This window comes from Myxocyprinus asiaticus, chromosome 29, assembly GCF_019703515.2.
Source record: "Myxocyprinus asiaticus isolate MX2 ecotype Aquarium Trade chromosome 29, UBuf_Myxa_2, whole genome shotgun sequence".
NCBI classification, from domain to species: Eukaryota; Metazoa; Chordata; class Actinopteri; order Cypriniformes; family Catostomidae; genus Myxocyprinus; species Myxocyprinus asiaticus.
In genome coordinates, this window is record NC_059372.1 from 19,226,375 (window position 1) to 19,244,611 (window position 18,237).

The window sequence follows — 18,237 nt, forward strand, 5'->3', positions numbered from 1 at the left end:
AGAAGCCATATCACTCTGCAGCTCTCGTCTGGTTACCTACTAAATCTAAGCAGGGTTGAGCCTGTCCAGTACCTGGGTGGGAGACCTCCTGGGGAAAACTAAGGTTGCTGCTGGAATTGGTATTTGGGAGGCCAGCAGGGGGTACACCCCCTCTGCATTCTCTGTGTGTCCTAATGCCCCAGTATATTGATGGGGACACTATACTGTAAAAAAAAAAAAGCACAGTCTTTCGGATGAGACGTTAAAACCGAGGTTCTGACACTCTGTGGGCATTAAAAATCCTAGTGCCCTTCTCATAAAGAATAGGGATATAACCCTGGTGTCCTGGCCAAAATTCCCCTCAGTGGCCCTTCTCAATCATGGCCTCCTAATAATCCCCATCCCTGAATTGGCTGCATCACTCTACTCTCCTCTCCACCAATAGCTAGTGTGTGGTGGGCGTTCTGGTGCACTATGGCTGCCGTCGCATCATTCAGGTGGATGCTGCACACTGGTGGTGTTTGATGAAGTTCCCCCTATACTATGTAAAGTGCTTTGAGTGCCTAGAAAAGCACTATATATATGTAAGGAATTATTATTATTATTAATTAATGCAAAACATTTCACAAAATGATGTTTTCTTAGGTTTTACATGATAAAACAACAGATAAACTGTAGAAAATTAAGAACAGTTTTTGGACACTTTCTGGTTGTAGTCACTAGTTATTGTATTGAATTGGTTACTCTGCTAAGTAGGACACCTGTGTGAACTTGAGGGGAACTGACTTCATACACCCACTAAAAATGATCTTGACACCAGTTGGTTAAAAGTAATTGCAAAAATGGCTCAGAAAAGTGAAGTTAGTTCTGGAAAAGCTCTAGCATCATTTGCTTGCAGATGACACTTCCTTTGATATTTTGTTCTCAATGCAGTGTTAGAATTTCATACATTTTTAAGTATGGCTGAAGTGTCCAAGTACTTTTGGGGCTACTGCAAATTGTATTTAGATATACAACACATGCATATGAACATTCTGGCCTTAATCATTTTCATCTGTTTTTCTAATTATATCTTGACATTTTCTCACATCCTTGTTTTTTCCTTTTATTCTATGATTCAACCATAAAAATCCATGGTTAGGGCTCCTTCATTATTAATAAAGTTCTATCCTGTCAGCATTCCAGATCTTATTTCTCCTCTCATCCTCTTCTACTCCCCCTCACTCATTGCTATGTGTTCTGGTCAGGATGCGGATGTGATGGCTGGCTCAGTGTGGCGGCGTGGCACTCTTGTCTGGCTGACCTTCAGTGGCCTTCCGATATGTTGTGGTAGCTAAAATAAAGAGCTGTTTGCCTTCATCCAAACTCTTGTGGTTGTGCTGGCCTTGCCATAGAGTGGGGGGAAACAGCCTGACATTATTTCTTGATTTTTTTCTGATATTAAGTCAATTAAGCAAAATCTCTAGTCTTTTGAAAACATACAGAGTTAACGCTGTGTTACGCCACTGCCCAGATTCCCTCCGTGGTTATTGTGGATTCAGAGAGCATGACTGCTTGGAGAAGTGGACTACTCTTGTGCTTTTAGAGGTGGGAATGATTTTTAGAGGAATGGGTATACTTGCACACTCAGGCTGTTGACTTTATTTTAAGTGCTTTAGACGTACCACGTCATAGCATGTTTTGGTTCTGAAAAATGGTTGATTGATCACAAATGAACATTGGAACATATGGAAAGACAAACCTGGTGCTGAGTTCAAGTAGAGTAACTGTCAATGTTTAAAAATGTACAATATTTTATGGTCAACAAAATAAAGGTATTCTGAGAATAAAAATAGTGAAAATATAAACTTTATTGTGCTATTACACTATATGAAAACAACCTTTTTCTAAACTGAACTAAAATATTTCATTTTATCAGCATTTTCTATCAAAGCCATCATACAATAATAAATACTTTTCATTCACAATATTAAAAGATGGTATTCAGTGCATTTAAAACAGGTGTCAAGAGACAAGCAAATCAGGCATATGACAAATTAATCATGTCTCTGTGATGTATGTGGCCCCATTCTGATCACACCTTTTCATCATTTTGTTACTGTTAGCACACAATTGGCTGAAGTTTCTTACAAAATATTTCATATGATAGAGGATTCAGCCCACTATTAGATTAAAATCTTTTCTCACATTGCAAGTTGCATTAGCATAAATATATAGATCAAATCTATGTATAATATTTACAACATTTTGGTTATGTTAGCTGATATACAAAATACAGTTTCCATAAATGTGGCTCTTTCGAAAACAATAAATGTGAACTGTTTGTCCACTGTAAACTATAGGTAGTAGGGCTTTTGCAGGATTATCTTTATACACGTTTGTCTTTTATGTAATAAATGTATACCCTATTCTTTTGTACTTGTGCATAAACAAAGTCTTCAGCATTCCCTATTGAGATTTATGTAAAATTAAAACTTTATCTGTAGTCATTAGTGTCTGTTGCACTAACAAAACATTTAATCATCTTCAAAGTCAATTTCAGGTCAATTGTAATTTTTTCTTCCCAAAACTTTTCCAACTTTTTCACAATAACATGGTATACCACATAATAATAAATGTTATTTAAAAATGGCAGAAGACTCAAAGCAATGACGGGAAGTATGGCAGGTTGGAGTGGGAAATCACGAGAGGTTGAGTGGAGTTCGGGATTCCACTACACAGTAATCGGAAAAGGAAGCCCCATCCCTTGAGAAGCACTTTACACAATTTTATGTGAGACGAGTAGGACTGCAGCTAAAGAAAACAAAATGCAAAAATATTTTAAAGAACCGCCCTCTTGTTAGACATTTGCACTGGTTTATGAGAGAGAATGCTTGTGGTTCCCTCACCACAGGAACATCTGTCAAACTGTGTCCAGTTACTACTTTCTAGCTTCTATGTTCCCCAAAGTATCAGAAAAGAGGGAAGCCTGGTGGTGCTGCACTTTACATTTCAGAGTGTTTTCAGCTTTTGTTTACATGGGCACTATTTCCTGCCCATAGTTTTGCACAGTGCATAGTGGTTCTCATCCCATTACATTAGATCAGAGTAACAGTTCACAAATATTTTTTCAGTTTACCACTTGAGCAGTAGTCTTTTATAAACAGAGCTCCTAAAAACTTTTCTCAGTAGTTAATACATTGAATATACTTTCCAATTCAACCAACCGATTTGTGTTCCGTCCTAACACCCTTTCAATACCCAGTTTGGGACCCTGTAGTCAATTATGTCCCTTTGCCTCCAGTTTTTCAGTTTGTTCTTGTCCATCATAGACACTGGTGGACAGTCTGTGAATGGGTACAATTGAGGCAGCTCACGTGACAGCACCAGTGAAATGTACAGTGGCATCTTTCTGTGACCTGCTCCATCCGAGTCTTGTACCCCCTTCCACAGCACAGCAGCTCACACCCGTCCAGCGCTGGCGATGAACTATTGCAAGTGCGTCCTGAAGTGCCATGTGTGCCTGTTTTGCCATTGTAAGAGCAGAAATTGGGTGACTTCTCAAAGTAGACCAGGTCCCGAACAGATGGGAGCTTATGTGCTGGATTCTCCGGCTCTAGATGGCGGGGGTCAGCCCGATGAGACGCCCGGTTGCTGCCTTTGTTGGCATACACCACTCGGGATGCACCATCAAAGTGGTCCTTCAGGAAGTCTCCCACTGCACGGAAGCTGGGCAGTCTCATCCAGCAGGTTCGCACAGCGCAAGAGCCAGACATCCCATGACACTTGCACTCTTGTTGCATCTCTGACGCAACTGTCTATAGACAGTAGAGAAAAAATTATGAAACATTTGTGTTTAGGAATAGTTCGCTATAAATTAAAAAGCTTTATCATTATCAAAAATACACTGCAAAAAATGAGTATTTTTGTCTTGTTTTCCAGGAAAAATATCTAAAGTTTCTTAAAACAAGATAAATTTACTTAAAAAGTAAAATGACTACATATTTTGTCTTTTTTTTTTTTTTTTAATCTAACTAAACTTAGTAAAGTTTATGCTTCTAACAAGAAAAAATTACACTCACTGAGCATTTTATTAGGAACACCTGTATTGTACTTATTCTTGTGAATATCTAATCAGCCAATCGTGTGGCAGCAGTGCAATGCATAAAATCATGCATATACAGGACAGGACACTTAGTTAATGTTCACATCAACCATCAGTATGGGGAAAAAATGTGATCCCTGATTTCAACTGTGGTATTATTGTTGGTGACAGACAGGCTGGTTTGAGTATTTCTGTAACTGCTGATCTCCTATGTTTTACATGCACAACATTCTCTAGAGTGTAAAGAGTGCTAAAACAAAAAACATCCAGTGAGCAGCGGTTCTGCGGACAGAAACATCTTGTTGATGAGAGAGGTCAGCGGAGAATGGCCAGACTGGTTCGAGCTGACAGAAAGGCTACGGTAACTCAGATAACCACTCTGTACAATTTTAGTGAGCAGAATAGCATCTCATAATGCACAACACGTCAAACATTGAGGCGGATGGGCTACAAAAGTTGAAGACCACGTCCGGCACTTTATTAGGAACATAGTGTTTCTTATAAAGTGCTCAGTGAGTGTATTTGCCAGTGGGTTAAGAAAAAACATTTGATTCAAAGGGAAATTAAATTTTTCTAACCCCATTGGCAAATAATTTTTCCCTTGTTTCAAGAATAAACCCCACATAAATGTTGTTAGATTTCTCTTAAAACCAGACTTATGTCATTCTGCTTCTCAATTAATTTTTTCTTGTTTTAAGGATGGTTTGACATTGTTACTGGAAAATGAGACAAGGTAAGAAAAAAGAAATTGCCAGGTAGTTTGTTGATGTCAACTGATGCCAAACGCCATTGGCATCAAACATCATTGACATCAAACCTGCATGTCTAATGGCACCATATTTGATTTGAGAGCTATAGCAGAGGGGAAGATTTACACAACTTGAAATTTGGGTCTGTTTGTCACACAAAACTAATTTTAAAGGCATTTTAATGCTCGACAGCCCTAGACTCCTTCAAGATATTCTTGAATAATTCACTTTTTGTGTTCCCCGGAATAAATGAAATCATACAGGTTTAGAACAACATTATAGTCAGGGTTAGTCAGTGATGGCAGAATGTTCATGTTTGAATAAAATACTTCTCTAATTGCATGGTTATTTATTTATTTATAGAAAGAAGAAACTCAATAGATCCAGTTACTTACCATTCTTCCTGCCTCGTTGTTGTGCAGGTTGGTCAGATACCGTAGATCTCTGCCCCTCTCACTGGAATCCACAAACTCCCGTCCGAACATCCTGCCAAATTCCACATTGTCGCTGCAGCCGCCCCAGTGCCAGTCTGGCCCTCCTGGACCTCGGTGCCGGTAGTCACAGGTGCAGGACTCAATTGCCCCCTCAGAGCAGGACCGAGCCACAGCGTGAGTAACACCAGCACTTGTGATGGCAAACACAAACGCAGTCTCACGGCAACCTAACAAAACATCCAAAATGTACTTTAGTGCTTTCTAAAGAGTCTCTTCTACGACAAATATTGTCTCTAACAATTTGTGTCTCTGTCCAGATAATATTATTGTACAATTCTATGTTCTGCTCTCTACTGTATGATATATGAATAGTGTTCAAAAAGTTGGTTAATACTTTTTACTCACCTCGATTGACAATTTTCCCAAAGACATTAGGGCTGTGGGTGGTCGGACAGTTCCATCTGCGGTTACGAAACTGCCATTTGCATTCCTTGATGGCTGTATGCAGGCCTGCTGCAATGGCATGCAAGATGCCAGGGTTTTGCCTAATCAATTTTCTCTGGCGACGACTTAGCAATGCCAGGCTGGGGTCCAGTGCCAACTGCACATTCTTGGAGTTGGTAAGGAGATTTCCTGAGGATGCTACATTCACAATGCCCCTGGTAGAAAAAAAATGAAATTGTGACATAGGTAGATTGGAAATGGTCTACAAAATAGATATTTATATTTTTGATCTCAATTGCAAGATCTTTAACAAATTATTGTACGGTCAACTCCTCATTAATTCTGTATCTTCACATTTTGGCGAGTTAAGAATCTCAGACAACTGATGTGCAGAAATGTGAAATGTTTGGTCAAAAATGAAGTTGTGAGCATGTTTGGAATAAAATGATTAGGCTTTCATAACAATTTAATATACAGATTTGATTATGTATTATTGAGCATAAACTATACCAACAGATTTAGTAAATTCCTATTAATCCTAACTGTTGAGCTGTTATTACACTGTTATAACAATATTATTACATAGAACAAAGGTTATGATTACAGAGCAGGCTGGAGAAAAGACTGCAACAGTTCCAGTCTATCAAATTAAAGTGGACATGAATCTGAAATTGCGTTTTACCAAGTTGTAAAATTGCTCTGTTCTAAACATCTCATCTCGGATGCACTGTGTCGGTATCCTGCTTGCAGTCCAAAAATAACATCTGACCCTCTGTAAACCTCCTGGTTTACTTCTCATTTGAACTACACCACATTTATAACGACAAAAATAATTTATTTAAAAAGAAGTAATAATTACATTTAAAAAAGGAGATGAAGAAGCTCTCCTTCCTACGTCGTGAAATCACACATGTGGTTTTGGTAACGTGTGTCTAAGAATTTTTAAACACGTTCGCAATTATTAGTTTGTGACAGATATGCGTACAGCCATTGGCACATTTTGTGTCTAGATTTAACCTACTCCGGAATGCTCGGGACATTACACGAATTCGACCCTGAAAACGACCTGGAAAGGAACAGCTCTCAGCCATAAAATAAATCCGCCTTTAATTGGTCCCACATTGGATTGAAAAATCTTGTCCCGAGTTCAAGCCACACTGTCAAAATGACAGAGAAAGAGAGAAGAGAAGGGAGAGAGAGAGAAAAAGCAGTAGCGCCGAGTAAACAGATTTAGGCTAGTATAACTAAGATTACATTGATTTATTTCAGGTTTACCTTCTAATCTCTTTAGAAAATTGCTGTTTAAAAATTGTTTCAAATTAAATTAAAATCTACTAACTAAAAAGGGTAACGTCGAATCTATGCATATGCCCTTCGCCTTATTTTCTGTTTACCAACAGAGTAAGTGACAGCTACCATTATTCCATCATCAACTAAATGACATTGTATATCCTTCGCTTGTCTAAATAACAATGGGTTTGGCCATTTAATTTACTCTTGTATGCACTGCTAATGCACTAACATCTTAACATATTATAAGCGATAAACTGTGCATCAAAGCCTGAAACTGAACAAGAGCTCTGGTTGTTCATATAATTGGATTAATGCATCGTGTGTATTGTAGTAGAGTATAGGTTATCATATGCTATATCTTACCACCACCGGCCGCTGTTGTTCACTGCTCCTGTGCCAGTGAGTGAGGAGACCAGAAGAACACATGCCGCTTTGACTGCGAGAAGCAACGCGAGTACCCGCATTATATCTAAAAGGGCAAACGTTTAATTAGTTAAACCTATTAACATTGACCACAAATAGGTTCTCAGAAATATTCCAATACCTTTCGAGATTATTAGGGCTATATATAGTAACATAAGAAATTAATGAAATAATAATAATAATAATAATAATTTGTAGTCCACAAAAATAAACATATTTCAGGAGTGCATTGCTGTGTAGCCTAATATGTAGGCTATGTTAACTGTATGAATGATTGCAGTCATTGCATTTTTTTTTAAATGCAAGACTAATTGTAATATAGACAATCATCATTTTATTAATGAATATCAACACTGACTCAAATATGTGAATAAACAAATAAAATAAATGTATTTAACTATTCTGGTTATTCAGCAACTTACCACTCCACATTCCAGTGCGACTGACAGTGTGGGTCAATGTTTCTTCATAAAATCTTGAGAGATCAGATTTGTCCGAGTGTTGTGCTCTGTGTGTAGAAGTCACAGAAAAGGTCCTGGATGGGATGCCACTGCTGCTGCTCCTACAGTCTGTGTCTTAGTGATGCTCTGCTCAGAGCACTGAGCGCGTGGGACAGTCCCGTAGACCTGATCCCCTCGGTGACTGATAGGCGACACATTGTTCACTTATTGAACGCTACAAGATGAATAAAAAAGGGATTTGCTGCTCTCATCTCTCTCTGTTTTCTTCCTCCCTCCTTTTGAGTGAAACTGAATGGACGGATAGCTTAATTCTTCTCATTGGGCACAATGAATACAGGAGGCAAAACCCGACATAAAGGAAAGGAGATGAATGAAAGATCCGTTATACGCGCTTTTAATTACATATAATTTTGTAATCCTCCTCCAGAGATTCCACAGATACATTCAGGCGAAATCATAATAAAACACAGTCCCTCTTCTATGCGTCTTCCATATGCAGCTGAGCAAAGTTGATTCCTTCTCATTGGTGAATGTTCGCGCGCCACTTGAGTCTTCGGTGCCTTCTGCGTGGATGGTGTCACGACACAGTTACAGTAAGAGTGGAATATGCAACCTGGTCACATGAGATCAGGCTGGGGACATAAAACATCTAATCTGGCCTTTTTACCAGAAATGGATGGATTACTCCCTTAAATTCGTCTCCACCCTCTCTCGCGTACAAAAAAAAAAAAAAAAAAAAAAAAAAAAAAACGGTTCCTTGGATTTCCATGAGCTCCGCGCGCTCCCTTTTCATTGTTTAAATAAAGTACATCACTTCATCCACATCAAGTAGCCTACTGTGTGGAAATGTTACGCTATAATTTTGTTGAAAAAAGGAATGAAATAAAAAAAAAGAAGTACATTAAAGACATGCTGTTTCAGTATTTCTTAAAAGTCATTAAGTGCTTCACCAGACGTACCCTAAATAAACAACGAATGAAATTACTAAATTTGGCTAAAGATTAATAACTCAAGAAATGTGGACTCGAGTTTTAAGGTGTGATACCAAAGTAAAAAAAATAAAATAAAAAAATTAAAAAAAAGTCGAGATAGGGCTACAACTGTTCACCATCTGTACTGCAGACCTCTCTCAAACGCATGTGTCAGTAAAGCATTGGCATGAGTCAAACTGTAATTTGCTGTCAGTTTTGACAGTATATGTTTTTGCACATAGAATTATCAGCAACTGCCAGAAATGTCCCGACCCCTGATTCATTTTTGCCGTGTACATGTATTTAGGCTATTGTTTGCAACATCTTGCCCATATAAGGTGTGTGGTGTTGTCATGAAAGAATAACGCATTCACATAAGAGAGAGTGAGAGTAGCCTACTTTTTTCTCTTATGGTTTGAAATGGCCAACTGAAGGAAGTGCGCTTTTGTTACTGATATTTAATGAGCTTTCTGAGCTTAGCCCGCTCTTATACTCTTGAAGGATCTTAAACAGGTTTCCCTGAAACATTCATGCGATGCTTTGCAGATTAGCGGCAATCCGGTTAAAGAGACACCTTTTATATACAAATCAACTTCAAATCACTTTTTAAGCCACTTAGATATACACGCCACGGCAAAATGCTAATGCATTTTTCGTTGCCAGAGCTTAGGGAGAGGAATAGAGGTGATTAGCTCCAATACAAGAATTGATCTCCGAGAATAGAGGTGATTAGCCCAAAACCAAGAACTTTTGTCAGTGTCCTGTGTTAAGAATGATTAGGGGAGGATTTAACGCCATTTCGTGACATTAATCCAACTAGTCCGGACATTCTGTGGTAATTCTTATACTTCTATACTGTTAATAATAATAATATTAATAAAGATAAGAAACGAGATGCTCCTTCTAGGATCAGGTCACGAATTATTTTGTTTTTATTATATATATATATATATATATATATATATATATATATATATATATATATATATATATATATATATATATATATATACACACACACACCTGCTGCGCATATTTATGCACTGACCAGTGGTATTCTTACCACAAGCAAGATAACCCCTTAATCTTGTAAACTGCTAATGCATCAGATATTCGGGTTTATTCGGACATAGGGCCTACATCCAGTGCTGGGCCCAGAGAACGAAGTTTAAACATCTTGTTGTGTCACATCATTGTGTCTTTTAGGTATAACAGCCAGAAAATTGCTTAAAAAAATAAATAAAATAAAAATGATTAAAACACCGACAGCTTGTCTATTGAACAAACTTAATATGCATAAGTCTAAAATGTGTTGGCCCCCATCAAACTACGCATCAATTTCGCATCAATGTCTCGCGTTTTCACTGAATATCAGCTTTGACAAAAAAAAAACCCTCCATCATGGTCAGTTATCGGACTAATTATACGCACGAACTCAGACGTGCATAGACAAACAAAATAAGACAAACGAAATAAGTCTGCGATTGCTCGAGGCCATTTCCATCAGGCTGTAGGCAAAATCATTCTCATTTAGAGTGTCGAGGAATATGATGAATGTGGGCCTAATTAAAGTGAAACGTCACTATAACTGCATGGTGAACTGATTTGGTGTGGGAGGATGGGTGAACACATGAACGCGCACACGCACCTCTCATTGTTCAAGAAGAGCCGCACGCTTGCCTGCTGCTGCTCTGCTTATTGTAGCCTATATGAATGATTTTTACTTTAGTTTAAATAGCTATACAGTGCCTTTTCACCAAGTTCTGCAGTAAACTGACAGAGCAAAATATAAAATAAACAGTCAAAAAAATTAAAAAAAATTAAAAAAAGACAAAAAAATAAAACACAACAAAAAATACATCTATAGGCCTACTAAATACAAAGGGATTACATATTGCAAATTATAGTAGCCTACAATGCAACAGTGCAGCAGCAAGTTTTCGCATTAATACAGTGTACACAAGTGAATTGGAGAGTGCAAAATAAATTGTAGCAGTAGCTACAATAGTATCTTAGTGCAACAGCTTTACAGAACAACAGAGAAAACTAGTTACACTTACAACCTACATCTCAACCTTATTACCCTTGTTAGGGGCCGTTCAAAAAAGCTAGACGCATCAATGCATATAACAGAATGCAGATGTCTTGAGAGGCTGTTTAAAAGTTGACACTTATATCTGACTAAAAACACAGCACTCCTGCCGCGAGACACTGAAAAACAGCGGTACATGGCGCAGCAGTCAAAGACGCGCGTCTATAGCGCATGTTTAACTATATAAAAAATAATACAAAATATATATTTGGAAAAACAGCGCAGATGGACACAAAAACGCGTTCTTGAACCGTGCTTTACTTGTGCACTTGTTACCAAAATATCTAAATATAGTGGTCAATGTTACATCCCTAAACTGAGATGGTGTTGGTTCAGGCTACTATTAAAATTCTGGAACTGATTTACTCATATGCCCATTTAGCATGGATAATAATGGTGCGAGTCACAATATTATCACAGCAAATTGTTCACATTCAGATTTGCTTTGGCTATTGAAACTATTGAAAGTTTGACATAGGCCTTGATATTTTTCAACTTGTTCAAAAACAAGCGCCTCAGGCGGTGTTTGCCCACCCTAACGGCGCCCCCTCCTCCTCCTCCTCCTTCTCCTCCTCCTCAGAGACATACATGCTCCGTCCCAACCTTCATCAAATGCTGCTTAACTCCCAGCTCCTCACAGAAAACAAGATAACAACATAGTCATCTGTCCGTTTCAGTTCCTTTAAAGCGATCCCACAGGTGCCTTAATGTCCCGTCGAGAAAAGCTTTCAACGAAATGGAGTTATTCCACAGGCAATGTTTGGGACGAGTACTGATTTGGGCTGCTGCACTTCTGTCACCTGCGTTCACGTAAGTAGAAAGGTAGAAGTCCTGTCATGGGATGGGATGGGATGGGATGTATTAAAATAGATCTACTCATTAGATTAATCGAGGTTGTTTTGGAAAGCCAGTCATTCTAATGCATAGATTCGAAATTATAGCCGAGACTAACCGAGATTTAGTCAACCGTTATTTAAATTCAAAGTGAAGTCAAAGCCGTAGGTTTGTGGGCTCTGACATATGGTGCGGTGGCATCACGGGCGACCCGAGTTCGAGTCGTGACTCGAGGTCCTTTCCCGATCTTGATCCCCATCCTCTTCCCAGTCATTTTTTTTTGGCACTCTTTCTCCACGGACCAATCTATTAAATATGAAAAATGCCAAAAACTATTACTTAAAAATAATAATAATTATTAAGGTGACAAATAGGCTATGATCAAGCCACAGTTGTGTTAATGTTTTCGTCTTTTTTGTGTGTTGTTGCGGTGTTATTTTATTAACAGATAGGCTGTATTAGTTGAACTATTCAGCTCAGGCTGAATCAGGCTCTCTAATCAAAACCAGTGATGCGACAGGCAAAACTGTACAGTCATGAATGTTCTCTCACTTTTCTCAAAAAATACTCAAATTGTTAATGAGCACAATATATTTAATAACAAAAGTGTGTTAAGCTTTTGATGTACTATTTCCCACAAATCTTTTCCGTATAGTAATTTTTTTTCTCATCAGATTATTATCAGGCATGCCAAGACACTGATAGAAAACAGGGCTTTTAAATATTCATGGAAGTTTTATGTTTGCCTCTTGCAAGGTCACAGCCTTGTTTGAGTGTCAGGGCCTCAAATGCAAAAATGTTTCAAATGATACACAATAAATTGCTGATATTAGGGGGAAAAAGACATTTCAATAAACCTTTGAATTTTTCATTTTTCATTGCCATATTTAAAATGTTTTGTAATATTGCACAATTAACTTTTGATGTTACTTTAACCAGGTTATTGTTATCTTAATAAAATTAAACACAATATTTTCTGTCACTTATTAATGACTGAATTCATTGTCATAATGACCCAAAATACAGATGATGCAAACTGGAGTTCGAAAGTTCGAAAATCAAAGCAGGTGTTCCAGATGTACTGTATTTTTTCAGTTGATTTGTTTGTTGAATTTAAATCTTTTTGTTTTATTTAAAGATTTTTTTTTTTTTAAGTGTTTAAGCTTTAAGTAACCCTTTTAACCCTTTTGATTTTATAAGGTAAACGTAGAAAATGTTACCAAAACATTTTTAGGCTAATTAGCTTCAGAAAGGTTAGTAGTTTGCATCCCTGCAGAAGAGCAAAACAAACTCGACACATATCACCACGCCAGAAGTAATAATTTTTTTTCCACATATGTAAACCATTTAAAAAGGACCACACCAGCCTTCTACTCTATGATGATATCATATCACTGCTGTAAAATTAATTTTCTTTTTTCTCAGGGTACTGGGCAATGACATTCTTGGCCTGAAGGTGGCAGGAGAGCCAGTGCTTACCCCCAACGCAGTGTGTGTAGGACTGGCAGGCCTGACCAAAAGACAGATGCGTTTGTGTGTGCGCAGCCCTGATGTCACAGCCTCTGCTCTGCAGGGCATTCAGGTTGCTATTTACGAATGCCAGCACCAGCTCAGAGATCAGCGCTGGAACTGCTCCTCCCTGGAGAACCATGGCAAGTTGCCCCATCAGAGTGCCATTCTCAACAGGGGTGAGTAGATGGCAAAAAGGGGCATGGGAAGTGCTGAAGTTGTAGCGAGCCAATGCAGTCATAAATTGGGCATTGAAATGCAACCCAGAGTGTACATTGGCCAAACAGGAAAAATATCAGCATTGAGTCATTGTTTAATGCAGTGAAGCCTTTTTATTTCCACCATGGAAAATGTATTTTATGAGATTTTAGATAAAGATCGTTATAGATCATTATCTCACCAGCTGGCTTCTGCATACTTCACTTTATGTATGTTTTTACAGAAAGCTGTTTACTCTATTGGCAGAATCATTTTCTGTGCAAATACAAACATCTTCTCTTTCATCCCAGGTTTCAGAGAGAGTGCCTTCTCACTGTCTCTGTTGGCTGCAGGTGTTGTGCACTCAGTGGCATCGGCATGCAGCTTGGGTAAGTTGCGCGGGTGTGGCTGTGAAGCTAAGCGAAGCCTGGACGATGACAAAATCCGTCTCAAGTTAACCCAGCTCCAGCTTCAGAGTTTTCAGAGGAGTGGGGTTACCAAAGCAGGCACAGGAGGAAATACACCTGAACTCAGTGCACTTCACAGTGGCGTGCCAGCCAATTTACGCTCTTCCCACCCTGTCAGTCTCCTCAAACCCTTACCAGATGAAGTCACAACACTGCAGGACACCTGGGAGTGGGGAGGCTGTAGTCATGATGTCCGTTTCGGCGTACGATTTTCCAGGGATTGGTTGGATTCCAGAGTAACTCCTCGCGATATTCACGCACGTATGCGGATCCACAATAATAGAGTTGGCAGACAGGTGTGGTTACTTATCAGTTTCTAAGAATATCGTAATGACATATACATACGCATTGCCTTGTGTGATCTTTTAAAGCTGATGTGTGTATTTTTTTCGAATATGCAGAGTGTGCCATTTGTAGTGTGATTTCACCTCAATGTGTAAACATTTTGGCTCTGTGTTTGTTTGAGCTACCCATCCAGCCTGACACAGCTAAATTGGCTCCACCAATGGCATGAGTCTTGGGGCAGGACTATCTGTTTGTCCAACCAATGCAAGACAGAAGGAGAATGGAAACTTTTCAAAAATATTATTGGTCATTATTTTTGCAATGCTGTTTTGTGACACTAGTGGCACAGATATTACACACTCCAGCTTTACACCATGAAAACTAGGGCTGGGTAAAAATATAGATTTACGATGCATCACAGTCTTCTTTTGACTCAATGTTAATTCTTAAATCGCAAGATCGACCTTTTACTCAAACCTCTATAATGTAGTAAATCACCCGTAAAAATGTTTTAGCCATTGGCTGGTTAATGTTCAGAGTTCCATCACCAGTGATTGAGTGGTATTGTGGCGAAAAAGTTCAGCAATGTGATCCTTTCACTGCTTGTTTAGAGTAAAAGTTTGGTTTGACTTGTTCTGTGCAATGTGTCCAAAGACGAGATCTACGCAATCTATTTGTCAAATAATGTCTCTTTTAATACCCTTTCTGTTCTTTACAGTCAGCTGCTGACCAAAAACAAAACAAAAAAGACGCATTTAATTTTAATTTCACATAGCACAGATGCAGTAAATAATCCATGCAGCTCCACTCTTGTTAATATACACTCAGACAAAACACTTCTGTGAGATGCTCGCTGAACTGCACTATTCTGAAAGAGACAGTACTGTTTTAGCATGTGTTCTAAAAATCTATGTAAATACTTGTAAATAGTACAAATTATGCCTGTAAAAACAAACATGAATCAAAATACTATGGTCCTAATAAAGTGCCAGACATGGTCTTCTGCTGTAGTAGCCCATCTACCTCAAGGTTCGACATGTTGTGCATTCTGAGATGCTATTCTGCTCACTACAGAGTGGTTATCTGAGTTACCGTAGCCTTTCTGTCAGCTCGAACCAGTCTGGCCGTTCTCCGCTGACCTCTCTCATCAACATGGCGTTTCCGTCTGCAGAACTGCCGCTCACTGGATGTTTTTTGTTTTTGGCACAATTCTGAGTAAACTCTAGAGACTGTTATGCGTGAAAATCCCAGGAGACCAGCAGTTACAGAAATACTCAAACCAGCCTGTCTGGCACCAACAATCATGCCACGGTCGAAATCACTGAGATCACATTTTTTCTCCATTCTGATGGTTGATGTGAACATTAACTGAAGTTCCTGATCCGTATCGGCATGATTTTATGCACTGCACTTTTGCCATACGATTAGCTGATTAGATAATCACATGAATAAGTAGGTGTACAGGTGTACCTAATAAAGTGCTCAGTGAGTGTATATACACTACGCAATTAACATATGCAATTTCAAGACATATTTATTGATTAAATACACTGAATTTGTACATTTTAAAAAGATAAAATGTGACTAAAATTATGAAAACTTATGATAAAAAAAAAAAAAAATTTTGATTTTTGTAATGTACCAAGTCATAAGTTCCCCTGTGTAATTAACAGCATGAGACAAAATTTATTTTTACATGTAAGCAAAGTGGACATTATAACTGAAATAAACCCAAATGAATCAGAATCGAATCGGGAAATCTGTATCAATACCCAGCTCTACTGATAACCACATCAGCATTTAAAGAAAGCATTGGATTAACTTAAAAACAAATAAACAAAAAATGGATGTATTGTATTCTCTTCCTTATGGCTCCTGCCTTTAACAGGTAGTTACTGACAACATGAGGAGAAAGTGCAAGTGCCATGGCACATCAGGCAGCTGCCAATTCAAGACCTGCTGGTATGTCTCTCCTGAATTCCGGCTCGTGGGATCAGTGCTTCGCGAGAAATTCCTGACTGCTATCTTCATAAACTCTCAGAACAAGAACAGTGGTGCATTCAACACACGAGTTGGTGGGAACACCGGTTCAGATCAGGCCAGAGGCCGACGGCACAGTATCTCACGTGAGTTAGTGTACTTCGAGAAGTCACCTGACTTCTGCGATCGTGAGCCAGCGGTGGATTCCCTAGGTACACAGGGTCGCATTTGCAACAAGAGCAGCCCCAGCATGGATGGCTGTGGGTCGTTGTGCTGTGGCCGTGGACACAACATACTTAAACAGGCACGCAGTGAGCGATGTCACTGCCGCTTTCATTGGTGCTGCTATGTGCTCTGTGAGGAGTGCAGGGTTACAGAGTGGGTTAATGTGTGCAAGTGAATGTCCAAAGCCGCTTCTTTTGGAGTAGGAGGCAACAGTCTGTACCGCGTCATGCTGAATGTGACTGTGTGTGTTTTGCTCTCCCACAGTGTGTCTGTTTATCCATTTCTCTCCTTCTTTTAACCTCCATCATCTGGGATCCATTTGCATTGTGTTGCTGTTGTTATTCACAAAATGCCAAGTCAGAAATTGAGGAGGAGGTGACTCATGTCATTTGTCGTATTTTTCCCTGTTTGGAATCTTCAGCCTCTCAAACCAAGCAAATGCCCCAAACGCCATCTGCACTCCACTTAATAACAAGGCACGCACAACAGCAGGAACAAATTATTCCTGAGAAATATAGGCACTGCTGCGGTCAACCTTTTTTACATTTTCAAAAGTGCACTTAATGTATATTCCTTGCCTTGGCAAAATGTTTGAGAAGTTTATGTTGTAATTGTTCTTGATGGTGAAATACCAGCCTTGTGGGGTGAAGGTTTCCAACAACACTGTAACTTAAAACATTATAATCTTTTCCCACATTGATCATTGAAATATCAATGGCTATCATAATTGGTCAGAACATCTCAGTACCTTTTTACGAGGATTCATAAGATGTTGTATTAAATCAAAATCTCCCAAATCTGGAGAAAATCTTAGCCAGCGACAGAGAATGTGCTCTGATTTTGGTTGTTTTTTATGAAAACCAGGACAATTGTAAAGTTGATATGCTGTGTAACCCCATCCTAACCTCTATAGAGACGGACCAATCAAAGACAAAGAGAGTGAAGGAACAACTGGAGAACACTTGTGCCTCATGTGGATTTTTGCAGCTGATTAAAAACAGTCACATCTCATCGCATAGAGGAACTGGTGAACAATATTGGATGCCAGATGCCTTTGATGCTATGATGGAAGACATTCATACTCTGAAGTCCTGGGTTAAATTGTATTTAAACAGTTGCCATCGTAGCTACAATCGAATTACGGTGAAATTGTTGTATACGTTTTTTTGAACCTTTCATTTTGTTAGGGCAATGCTTAGGAAATCAAATTAATTTCACAAATAAATTAACCTACAATTGCTGCCAAATTTTATCGTTTTGGAGAGTGTTGAGAATTTATCTTTGTAATATGTTGTAAAATGTCTAAGAAAGCCTCAGTTATTTTTTTTTTTTTTTTTTGGTTTATTGACTGTATAATTACACTGGCTTTAGAACAAGGAAAGACCCTCTAGAATCAGACTTATCGCACTGTGAATTCGCCGTTAGTAGGTCAAAAGTTCTTCAGCTAAAATCAGTCTGTGCTTACCGAAATTCGAGCCACATACGTTGTTGAACGAATGGGCACATGTAAGCTCAGGTTTCCGGGTGAAATGTCCACAGATTGCCGCCAAAAGCGAGTTATTGTTGTAAAAAATGTAGGAATGCTTTATTAACCATATACCCATAACCCAAACCCCAACCCTAAACGTAACCATCAGTGGAGTAAAAATGTAATCTTTGCAGGAAAATGCAACCTCCGAATCACACTCATCATTAATTAGGTGAGCATGATTACCTCCTGGTTTTCATGGGACCAGTGTTGAGTAAGTTACTCAAAAATAGTTATCCACTACAAATTACTAATTACTTCTCTAAAATTGTGAAAAATGT

The 18,237-nt window shown here is 38.7% G+C and overlaps 2 protein-coding genes across 2 annotated transcripts; one reads left to right on the forward strand and one right to left on the reverse strand.

The window, feature by feature from the left end:
* Positions 1 to 1,839: 1,839 nt before the first annotated feature.
* LOC127420606 (protein Wnt-1-like) lies at positions 1,840 to 8,411 on the reverse strand. Its single transcript, XM_051663032.1, has 5 exons — positions 7,829 to 8,411; positions 7,347 to 7,452; positions 5,652 to 5,905; positions 5,208 to 5,473; positions 1,840 to 3,776 (listed from the first exon to the last, which is right to left on the reverse strand). The coding sequence occupies exons 1-5, from the start codon at positions 7,836 to 7,838 to the stop codon at positions 3,285 to 3,287; spliced, it is 1,128 nt and encodes a 375-aa protein (XP_051518992.1). The 5' UTR covers positions 7,839 to 8,411; the 3' UTR covers positions 1,840 to 3,284.
* A 3,149-nt stretch (positions 8,412 to 11,560) lies between these two features.
* Positions 11,561 to 17,667, forward strand: LOC127420605 (protein Wnt-10b-like). The gene is made up of 4 exons (XM_051663030.1): positions 11,561 to 11,740; positions 13,190 to 13,452; positions 13,783 to 14,234; positions 16,112 to 17,667. The coding sequence occupies exons 1-4, from the start codon at positions 11,667 to 11,669 to the stop codon at positions 16,601 to 16,603; spliced, it is 1,281 nt and encodes a 426-aa protein (XP_051518990.1). The 5' UTR covers positions 11,561 to 11,666; the 3' UTR covers positions 16,604 to 17,667.
* The last annotated feature ends 570 nt before the right edge of the window (positions 17,668 to 18,237 follow it).

Bases quoted from the DNA above. Each gene is read 5' to 3' on its own strand.
- LOC127420605 (XM_051663030.1), top strand. From the start codon at position 11,667: ATGGAGTTATTCCACAGGCAATGTTTGGGACGAGTACTGATTTGGGCT. The intron at 13,453-13,782 runs GTGAGTAGATGG...CTTTCATCCCAG, and splicing joins GAGTGCCATTCTCAACAGGG to GTTTCAGAGAGAGTGCCTTC. The intron at 14,235-16,111 runs GTGTGGTTACTT...TGCCTTTAACAG, and splicing joins ATAATAGAGTTGGCAGACAG to GTAGTTACTGACAACATGAG.
- LOC127420606 (XM_051663032.1), bottom strand. The intron at 5,474-5,651 runs GTGAGTAAAAAG...ATGTTTTGTTAG, and splicing joins TGGGAAAATTGTCAATCGAG to GTTGCCGTGAGACTGCGTTT. The intron at 3,777-5,207 runs GTAAGTAACTGG...TACTGTCTATAG, and splicing joins ACAACGAGGCAGGAAGAATG to ACAGTTGCGTCAGAGATGCA.